This window comes from Myripristis murdjan, chromosome 14, assembly GCF_902150065.1.
Source record: "Myripristis murdjan chromosome 14, fMyrMur1.1, whole genome shotgun sequence".
In the NCBI taxonomy this organism is placed as follows: Eukaryota; Metazoa; Chordata; class Actinopteri; order Holocentriformes; family Holocentridae; genus Myripristis; species Myripristis murdjan.
The window spans coordinates 4,270,773-4,282,505 of NC_043993.1; the positions used below are offsets into that span (position 1 = coordinate 4,270,773).

General features: G+C 40.0%; 1 protein-coding gene across 1 annotated transcript in view; it reads left to right on the forward strand.

Moving 5' to 3' along the window:
* Nucleotides 1-11,733, forward strand: part of grk6 (G protein-coupled receptor kinase 6) — an 88,498-nt gene that overhangs the window by 47,799 nt on the left and 28,966 nt on the right. Inside the window, exons 5-7 of the mRNA XM_030068874.1 lie at nt 359-459; nt 3,349-3,441; nt 11,042-11,105. Coding sequence (XP_029924734.1) covers nt 359-459; nt 3,349-3,441; nt 11,042-11,105 — 258 coding nt within the window. The remainder of the gene's footprint in view (nt 1-358; nt 460-3,348; nt 3,442-11,041; nt 11,106-11,733) is intronic.

Genomic DNA, 11,733 nt, shown 5'->3' on the forward strand with positions numbered 1-11,733 from the left:
AAAGCCAGCGATGAGGTTGTGCCATGACTAGAAATGATTTAAACTGACATCTTAATACAGCCTGGAGTGAAACATAATGAGCCTGTCCTTTAATCCTAATGCTGGTATCTCTCTCAGCTCTGTATCTCAACACTGTAAATGTGTATTTCCTGCACTGCACTCCCTTTCTCTCTCAACGTTTTTCTACGTGTATGTGTGTGTGTGTGTGTGTGTCGGCTTGCAAGCCTGCACTCGTTCCTGTTGAGGCTGATCACTCCCCATCATCACCTCACACCCAGCTCACCCAGCTTTTACTTTGTGAACGTAACACAGTTGAGTCATGTCATGTGAATGAAGCGGCTCTGTTTGTGTCGTCTAGTCGGAGGATCACGTTCCTGAGGTGGAGGAGGCCATGATGGCTCAGTGTGCTGACAGGCTGCAGCAGGAGGCCTGCAAAGAGCTGTTCAAGGACTGTACCAAGTAAGAGCATGCACACACACACATTCACACAGGGAGAGAGAGAAAGAGAACGGGGAACAAAAGCACACAAAATAAGAAAGCAAAACACAGCACAGAAGGAACGCAGTCCATTAGATGTCACACTGGATGTTGTCTGCATAACCAAGAGTGACCCAACACGATTCTAGTGAAACTTCCCAAATGGAGAAGTTGAATGTTTGTTTTTCTTCTAATTGTTGGTTTGAATGACTGACTTGAGAGTTTAAGGAAGTTGCTGTGTATAGCTGAGAGTGCTGAGTAATTTGTGACCTTTTAGTTAAATTCCACAGAGACAAAACATACTTATGGTGTTTAAGATTTAAGAAAAATCAAGTGATGCAATGTGTTACTGGCAGAGAGAGAAGATGCAAAAGTCCAATTTGTGCAGGTAAGCTCATGGTAACATGTGAAATGACTTGCTCAGGTTTTCGGTCACTTTTCAGTGCCATAAAATATTCAACAAAAATGCAGTCCTGCAGTCCTGCCCTTCCCAGTAATAAGGATTTCACTGCCAGACAAAGCGAAGGAAAACCAAGTCTGAGGTGGAAAAAAAGAACATTGGAATATTTCCTGTTTTTTTTTTTTTTTTACTGGTGTTCAGATTTACCAGGAACTACACTCACCGTGTTGAGTAACATCCTCTTTAGTCGATATTCAAGCTAATCATGTGGACGTGACATCAGTCACAACAGTCATCTTGTGTTTTGTATTTTTTTTTTAATCTGAAGATAGTGCCACAACACATGAGAGTATATGTTTTTATTATGCTTTAGTAATAGCACTAACCTTGGCAGTGGGTTGTTGTTTATTTGTAACAGGGTACATACATACACTATGTGGACAAAAGTATTGGACTACCTCCACATTACACCTTTTATAACATCCCATTCTAAATCCGTTGGCATTATTATGGAGTTGGTCCCCCACTCTTCCACTCTTCTGGGAGGCTTTCTACCAGATGTTGGAGTGTGTCTGTGGGGAATTTTGCCCGTTCAGAAAAGCATTGAGCTCAGACACTGATGTTGGACCAGAGGGCCCGGCTCCCAGTCTCCGTTCTAGTTGATCCCAAAGGTGTTGGATGGGGTTGAGGTCAGGGCTCTGTGTGGGCCAGTCAAGTTCTTCCACACCAAACTCAGCCAGCCACGCCTTTATGGAGCTGCTCTGACTCGTCCATCAGACTGCCAGAGAGAGAAGCGTGATTGGTCAGAACACGTTTCCACCGCTCTAGAGTCCAGTGGTGTGCTTCACACCGCTCCATCTGACGCTCAGCGTTGAGCTTGGTGATGTAAGGATTGCGTGCGGCCACTCGGCCATCAAGCTCCCGACGCTCAGTTTTTGTGCTGATGGAGCTCTGCAGTTACTGAGTCAGCAGAGCATTGGCCACTTTTACGCACTATGAGCCTCAGAGCTCGGCGACCCCGCTCTGTAACTTTACGTGGTGCTGCCCCCTGGTGGCTGAATTGCTGTGGTTCCTAAAAGCCTCCACTTTGCAATAATCCCACTTCCAGCTGATGGTGGAATATCTAGGAGGGAGGAAACTTCACCAGCTGACTTGTTGCAGTGGTGGCATCCTATTCCATTACTATTACAGCACCATGCTGGAACTCAGTGAGCTCTTTAGAATGAGCCATTCTTTCACTAATGTTGGTAAAGGCAGACTGCATGGCTAGCTGCTGGATTTTATACACCTGTAGCAATGGGACTGAAAGAAACACCTGGATTCAGTGATTAAGAGGTGTGGCCTGATACTTTTGTTCATATAGTGTACCTTTTTCCCCTTCATTTTATACAAGACAAATGAAGGAACACAGACAAATGACAGGGATAGTAAAAATGAAAAGGGGATGTGTTGTGAGAAGACAGAATGAAATAAAATGACAAAAACACGAAACAAACTCCAAACCTTCCTACACCCTGCAATCATTTGTCACAGTGCCCTGTGTGCACAACATTTCATTCAACATTTTCACATAATACTACCACTACTACTGCTAATAACCACCACAACAGTAATAACAATAGTAATAACAAGAAGAAGCAGATGAAGCAGAAGAAGAAGCAGAAGTAGTAGAAGAAAATGATCACTTTTAAAAAGTGAATGTCTTCAGTTCTCTTTCCGTGGCTGTATTCAGACAGTGTCTTTAGCAAGCAGCGCTCTTCTCTGGAGGTCTTTAAGGGAATATTCCATTGTTTTGGGCACAATGTACCTCTTTTTTGAAGGTAGAGTCATTATAGGAGAAGTTAGATGGTGGAACTGTAACCACTGAGTACATTTTTCCTTCCATCTACTGCCACATGTTGGTCTTTACTTGGTCGGTCCTTTCTTGTTGGCTCACAACTAGTCACCAAACAAATCCAAAATATGTAAGCAAAAATATTTATTTTTATAAATTACTTAAAAGTTGCCAAGTGTTGATTTGAGTGACAACTAGTTAGACATAACTAGACCAAAAAAAAAATAAAATAAAAAAAAAAAAACATGGAATAAGCATGGATTTGTCTCAGTGGCTCTCATTATCAGCCTGCCTTACAAACAGATAATGCACTTAGTCCATATTTTTTGTCAGTTGCCTCTGTGTGGTGCTCATTGCACACCTAAAATAAACATCCTGTGTGAGTATTTAGTGACTAAACTGTTGTAGAAAATCCACTAAAGTCAAACCAATGTTCAGTTTTGTGCTTTTTGTCATTCACCATTTTTTTTTCCCCATCTGAGCAAGCCGACGAACAGATCATAGCCCAAAGAGGACACATGCAGGCTTGTGAAATGGGTTTGAGATGCCGTCTTGTTTTATTTCCCATCAGCAGTCTGGGCGCAGCATTCAGGACAGAGTGTAATCTGGAGAACCCGCCCTGTTGTGTGTTTTCCAGATTGATCCACGACTACCTGAGCGTCGCCCCCTTCGCTGACTACCTCGACAGCATGTACTACAACAGGTTCCTCCAGTGGAAATGGCTGGAGAGGTAATTTCTGATGCAATAGGTCTTATTAACTTTGATGAACCGCCCTGTCTCCACCTCTGTCTGTACAGCATTTTTCTTTGTCTTTCCCTGTGCCTCTAACTCTATTATCTCCATCAGCATACGTAATGTCCTCTTGATGTCTCACACACACACACACATACACACACACACAAACACACAAACCACTTAAAAGCTCACTTAGAGACTCACTTAGAGGCCACATTAGCCCAAGTCAACTCCACTGCAGCACAAGTAATAGCATGCTGGGCGAGTTGCTTCATTCTTCCTTTTCCCCAAGTGTTCCCATATCCCCGGGGCTGCAGAGGCTGCTGCGCCCTATCCACAAGCTTCCTCTCAGAGTGACGTCTTTTATGTGTCATTCAGAGTTATGACGATGATGAAAACGGAGTGTCACTTTCCTGGGTCTGTGAAATGCGGAGTCGGCCAAGGGATTCCCATGATTGGGCGTTGTGGGAAGAAGCATCTCGTAATCATGGCCCGTGGCTCTTACACATTAAAACAAAAAAACTTTTAGAGGGTGTTTTTTTTACTGTGGTAAAGGGTGTGGTGGGGAAGCACTGGGTGTGAGGTGAAACACTTAGCAAGGCTCTATAACCACATTGAGCCATTATTCGATATATTATCGAAATCACAGTATGGCCAAGGGCAATCCAAGCTGCAACACTTTGATGTAAAATGCGTGAGGGAATAGCATGACAAATGAAGTATTATGGTGCTACAGAGATGCCCTGGATATTATTCCACGCACCAGGATGATAAAGTTAGCCAGTTAACTGTAGAAAAGATTATGTGATATCCTCGTGATAATGACTTGAATCTGTAAAACAAATGTTGAATGTTAGGTTTAGAATAATGATCCAGTCATTTGTGATGAGGGTTGCTAGTAATAGACAAAATCAGAAAGATATTCAGAAGATATTCAGTCACACTTTGTCAAGTTATCTGGCTAACTTGCTAATCCTGCCTCTTTGTTTTCCAGTGAAAATGAAAAATGTGATACAAATAGAATCAATCCCACTAAAACTGCGCATCATTTCACAAACAATCAATATCTGTCAAAATAATAGACCTCAGAAGTCATGTTGTTGTGTGTCTATGATTTACTTGTGAGTTTCGAGGATTAAAATTATTAATTATTTGAGTTTTCCAAAAGCCCTTCAATGTAATTTATGACATTTGGATGTTTGTAATTGAAAAGAGAAGAAAATGTGCACATTTTGTTATGAGCTGAACACAAATCAGTGCAAATTTCAAAAAACAAATTGCTAACGGCTAAGTTGTTTACCACATGTGATTCAGCGTGTCACAGTTGTTTCAAAGTTGTAGTGATTCTCGTTGTTTTAACGCTTTTGCTGAACAAAGAGAACAGCCCAAAGAACTGGCCATGCACTGCAAAAACGCAAAATCTTACCAAGATTATTTGTCTTATTTCAAGTCAAAAATGTCTTATTTCTAGTCAAAATATCTCATTACACTTAAAATAAGACATGATCACCTCAGAAGTAAATTGTTTTAAGACAATTTTAACTTGTTTCAAGTGAAAATTCACTTGAAACAAGTGAAAATTTGCTTGTTTCATTGGCAAAATTTGCCAGTGGAAAAAGTGAAAATTCACTTGAAATAAGTGAAAATTAGCTAGAAACAAGAAACAAATTTTGCCAATGAAACAAGCAAATTTTCACTTGTTTCAAGCAAATTTTCACTTGAAACAAGAGACAATTGTCTAAAAACAAGTTACTTCTGAGGTGATCATGTCTTATTTTAAGTGTAATGAGATATTTTGACTAGGAATAAGACATTTTTGACTTGAAATAAGACAAATAATCTTGGTAAGATTTTGACTTTTTGCAGTGTGGCAGCTAGCTGGTAGCTGTCAATATGTGGCAAAGCCACTCACAGAACAGCAACAATGTGTTTAATGTGTCCTGTAGTTTTAGCTTTTTGTTAGCAAAATAATTGTTTTTGTGGTTAAGCAGCACCAAAATGAAGTGGATCCAGTCTTACTCAAGAGAGAATTGTGAAGTTAAAATGTCCAAGTGTCAAACGGCAGCTGAAATCAGACAGTGGCAGGGATGATTATGTGGAAAACCCATGGATTTTCCCCACTGAGAGATCGCATTGGATGTCTGACTCCTGAGACCTGTAGTAACACTAACTCATTTTTTCCTTTTACCATATTACTCAGCCCGACTCTATAATCACACCGATAAACATCTATTGCTAAATAGCAATCATGCATAATCCTAAAACTATCTAAAATCATCTGTTATTTAAAGGTAAATCAGGAAAATAATAATCATAGTTTTTTGTCGTTCCTGAAAAGCTGGAGGTTCAAGATTTTCACATGACAGCCTTGACTTTCTCTGATCTCCGCTGCCAAACAGTTACACACCTGGCTGCGTACCTGTGGCTTAATTCGACTGTAATCCCCCCTGTTGTTAGATGTCATTCAGTACAGAGTTGCTGTTGTGTCGTAGCAGCAGCATGAAATCAGTGAAATTTATGATCAAAGTCTAATTGCTGTTATGAGTTCTCTTGGGCTAACCTCAAGTGAACATAATAACAGTGGGAACAGCAATATAATAACAGTTTTTTGTCCCCTGAGGGGTCCCAGACCTCAGTTTGAGAACCGCAGTGATGATCTGAATATTTTCGCCTGCAGTTTGCTGGATGTTTGGCTTCTGTTATTTTGTCCCATGGCTTCTTTAGGAGTTCTGGCTCCGCTCATGCAACTTTCACGGTATGGTTATCCGTCCCCAGGGAATCCCATGTAGTCATGTAAATATATCAGCTGGGCCCTTCCTGTTTATTTACATTCAGTAAGGCCAGAACACAGTCTGAATCACACAAACTAGGGCTGTCATATCAGATTTTCACATGAATTTTGTGGATAGAAGAATTTACCATAACAATTATATCTATAGGGAATTAAAAAGAAAAAAAATAATATCATCTGTCAAATTCATCTTTCACTTTGTTTATTGTATGCTTTGTCTTTTGTCTTTTTTTTTTTTTTTTTTTGGATAAGTAGTACACTCAAAATATGAGTATAGGGAGGTGGAGAGAGAGTCTGTAACCATAAATAATTTAAACCAAAGTCACTGTAAACTGTCCAAAATTCTAAATGTGGTCTTTTTTTTAGGAAATAATTGAATGCATTAGTATTTACATATTTGCTTTGATTAAAAACAAAACAAACAAACAAACAAACAAAAAAACAGCCCTGACATGAGTATTTTCAGTTATGTATGATAAGCTGCTTAGAATTAGTGTTAGGAAGTTAAACGGGTCATAATTCCCCCTGTTGTACTGTAAAATATATTTTATACTGCTGTGAGAACATCAACAAATTTCTCCCTCAAACAACTGTATTAAGTCACGTTTCTCACCAGAACCTAAATTTTACAGGATTATATTTGAACACATCATAATATCATGATGCTATGGTGCGGGTCATGTAACCGCAGCCCCCGGGTTCAAAGACATGTGACAAAGAGACAAGCATATACTGATATAGTGATGCTATATCAAAAACCATAATGTTCTAAGTCCTGATTGTGCCATAGCTCTTAAGCCCTATTCAGACAGGTGTAGTTTTACATGGGGACTGTAAAGTAATTTTTGTCTGAGGATGGCAGTGAACTTTGCACAATTTGCACAAGAAATCACTAATTAAAGAGACTGAGTTAAAGAGATGTGCATGTGCCATGCATACTTGGATGTCTGGCAAAATATGATAGATCTGTAGGAACAAGCCAAACTGTAAGAACAAGATAAAATAGGACGCTGTAGTAAGCAAATATCTGAACTAAAACCACATGTATTGGCCTTTTTACAAAGTAATTTATGTCTATTTTTCTGGTGTCTTATTGTAAATGCACAGACAGTGTCAGGCCAGTATTTATTGACTGAGCTTTGGCTGAGAAAGGCAGATGCTAAAACGTCCTCATGTGCCTCTATACTTCAGAAAAGTCATGAGGAAAGACCAGTTAACTCCTGCAGGAAATGGCAGTACAAATACTCACGTCATGCAGCACAGAATTGGTATTACCTACTTTTTCAAAGTATTTGTAGAAGGTAAAGGACGCTGTAATCTTTACAGGTGTGAGAATGCACAGTCCGTGTGTTACTGACGTGATGGAAAAGGCTAACATCACAGAGGTGCTCTAGTAATAATTACATAATTACTTAATTATACCTCCTTATGTAAAACAAATCAGGCTTTAGGTGGCCTAAAATTATAGTAAACACTGCAATGAGTAGCTTACTGCTTTTATTGTAATTAAAACAGCTCCAATATTCAATAAATCTGTTTATTTCCAGTTGGTGATTGTAATAATAATCAAATGGTAGGCTACACTTTCGACATGCAGTATAGTCTTGTTTTCAGCCAGTGGACGAAAAGAGGGAGCTACTGTATGTATTTAGTTTCGTGTTTTTTACCCACAACACCAGTGGCAGCGGTTCAGATGAACCAACTACATCCTGCCATCTTTCATCACTGGAAAACCTTGTTAAGAATGGCAACACTTCCTGAGAGCAAGCCTTTTTGTCCTCGATGGAGGCACAGGAAGAGAAAAACGGACAGAGAGCAGAGCTGGGAGAAGACAAGCCAAACTGAATGGCAACTCAGACAGCATTTTAAAAAGAGCACCAACTAGTGATTGAAGCTGAAGAGGTTTGGTGTTGGCTGAGATACTGGAGATGGCATACAAAAGCAGCATTGTATGGCAGTGTTATGGCAATTTGTGTGTAGAGAGCAAAAACGAGCTCTCCGAAAACTAAAGCCAGCATAGCGGGGACGGTGGTGGGCAAGCCACAAAAACAGCTTTGCAACATATTCAACAGTGCTGCATACAGATATCAGATAACAGAAGATAATTCACACCCACTACATTCTGAGATCAAGCTGCTCCCATCTGGCCATCACTTTAGGGTCCCAAGAGCCAAAACAGTCATTTATAAGAATTCCTCTATCCCCCATGCCATGCAGGCACTGGGTACAGAGTGACTACAGGGAACACTCAGTCAGATGATGTGTTCTTGCAGAGAACCTCTTTGCTCCTCCTTCCCTTTTTGCACCATTGTAGATTGTAAGAGAATTTGATCTGATCTGCTTATCTAAAACCCAGAGAATTACTTGAATAAAGTTATAATGAAAGAGTAAGTGAGCAAGAGGAAGAAAAAGCTTCTTGTTCGGCTGTTTAAACGTAACGCTCGGGGTTGCTCACTCCTCAAATGAAACTTGACCTTCTCTTCCTGCCTTTCGTCACGGTGGAACATCATTAAACATGACAACGCTTCCTCGGAACAGGACTCTGCCCCATCCTGCCCCTGGTGTCGGGCCAAACGCTGCTTAAAGACTGGATAAAAAATAATGGGCCTGTGTGTGTGTGTGTGTGTGTGTGTGTTGAGCTTCTTGGAAACACCATGCCTGCAGGTGGTTTGTGGCCGACACAGTAATGATGCAGAATGCCATTAGTTTAAATACAGTCATAAGAGAAACGTAGTTAACTGGAGTTATCTCATTAAAACATTCGTAATGGCATTTCTCATACAGTTGAAAGGGAGAGGAAACGGGCTTTGTTCACACTGCAGGGCAAACCTGGTTTGATTCTTGGATCTGTTTTTTACACTTTTGCACCTCAGACTGCAGAAATCTTCTCTGAATCTTGCACAGTGGCCGCTACGACTTCAGTGGTGGAAAGAGTACTACATATTACTACTCAAGTAGAACTCCTGTTCCTCTGCTGCTATCTGACTGCAGTAGAAGTAGAAGTACTGTTCTTCTGCTGGTATCTGACTGCAGTAGAAGTAGAAGTACTGTTCTTCTGCTGGTATCTGACTGCAGTAGAAGTAGAAGTACTGTTCCTCTGCTGGTATGTGACTGCAGTAGAAGTAGAAGTAGTGCAGTAAAAATCTCCTGCAGTAAAAGTCCAAAGTGTGTCATTTCAAATGTCCTGGCAGTAAAAGTGACTGAGCTCCTTTTTCCAAACAGTAACTGTGTTAGCTGGGATCTTTTCCATGCAGTTAGAAAAGGAGGAGAGAACACGCTGCACACTACATTCTGTTAAAGGGGGATTACGCTAAACTGAAGCAACGACTCTGTAGACTCAACTGATACGTGGAATAAGCACAGAACATGGTGGTTGAGTCTCCGTAATTCTCACCATTGAGCAAGTTCGCTGATATTTTCCCCTTTTTTTTCACACTTATTCCATATTTTTTGCCCGTTGAGTCCACATGGTCCTGGCTTCCATTGCGTCACTCATGTCTTCCCCAGCAGCAAATCTGAGGGTCATGCTGATTGGTCTTTAAAAAAGAAAAGTAAACTGCATTTTTATGCACCATGTAGCAAGCAATGGCACAACGCCTAGTTTGTGTATATATGCGTATATACATATATGTATGTATACATATATATATATATGCGTATATGCATATATGTATACACACACACACACACACATATATATATATATATATAGATAGATAGATAGATAGATAGATAGATGCATATATCTATATATCTATATCTATTTATCTATATATATCTATATATATATAGATATATATAGATATAGATATAGATATATAGAGAGAGAGAGAGAGATAGAGATATATATAGATATATAGATATACATATAGATATATATAGATATATAGATATAGATATATAGGACAGAATTGGGTGGTGTGTGATCTCTTGTCTTTATGTGGGACACAAGACTTTGTGCCGTTGTCTTGAACAAGACTGAACAAGGAATGCAATAGTCTGACCATGTGCACAAATTAACTTAGATCCTTGAGGTCATTTAGACATAAAACAAAGCCATTATTGTTCACTCTCCAAACACACAGACACACACTCACATACATATCATTAAGTCTATTTACTGATAGTAGGTCAGTTCTGAATAACACCCACTAAATATCCTCGGTGCTGATTTATGTGTTGTTAAAATAATGCCTGCAAACCTTCCTTGGGTTTCCCTACGTGACAGGGCAGAACTGAATCTTAATTGTATTTACTACTTTCTCTGTGGCAGCTGGGCCTGTCACAAACAGGCCTCTGGCCAGATTTGGGTCATGGCCTACAGAGTGAGAGATTGCACAGCACGCTGCTTTTCAAAGTGGAGTTCTGGAGGCTCCAGGAGGAGGCCTTGAGGGGCCTAAAGAAAATAGTTTCATTTCACTAGAATTTAAAATTGATGGTTGAGTGTACGTGGCTCTAATTGTGGGACCCTCCTAATAAGATGAAAGGGCCTGATGGTGTGCAGGAGCATCTTGGATGAAAGCGCATTTTTGGAGGTTATTGTAGTAAAATGACTTGTAGGTTTCATATTTTTAGAGGTGAAATATTTGCGCCTCATACTTTACACTAAGCGACATCATATCCCACTACACTCAGCTGCTGGCTCCCTGCCAATGTAAGGTTTATAGGTGGAGACATGGTATGTTGTATTTTGCTCTGTTTGTGTCACATGATTGAATTGATATCCCTTGTTTTCTCAGACCTTTAAAGCCATCATTATGTGTATCTTAAGTGCGAGTAAATGTTTCTCTTTGTGTCCAACAGGCAACCGGTGACAAAAAACACATTCCGACAGTACAGAGTGTTAGGGAAAGGAGGTTTTGGAGAGGTGAGTGTCACCACTTTGTTACGTTTACTTAGACTGAGGGCAGATGTGCAAGTGAAAGCTGTCCAAACGCATGAAAAATACAGCCAGTCAGTATCAAGATCATGATCAGACCAGTGGCTGAGCAGTAATGGCCTTTCAGCGCCCCATCAGGCCAGTCAGTATAATTTTATTGACACTGAGACATAGTGGCAAAATGCATCATCCCCAAGTGTTGCAAAATGGGACAGGTGCTGTCAGATAGATCATGTTTAATGAACGGAAGGAGTTGGATTCATACGTTTTGCTGCACGTCAACAGATGATAAACTAACAAAATTACTAGATCCTCAGAGCAGGAGTCAATATCAAAGTACCAAGATAACAACTATCAAATATAACTGGAAAAATGTTAATTTTAACAAGTCATTCAGTCTCATATTTGGTATTGAAATCTTGTTTTTTCTGGTATTAAGTATAAATGTGTTGAAACAAGGCAGCATAAGGCAGATCAGCCCACTAGGATCAAGAAAATGACCCTTGACTCAAGAAAACCTTTTAACCTTGTTTGAATAAAAACATAGATTTTAACACTGAGGATGGGGCTGAAAGAGTCTTCAAACCAGGGATGGACAGTTTCTGATAATTCCATG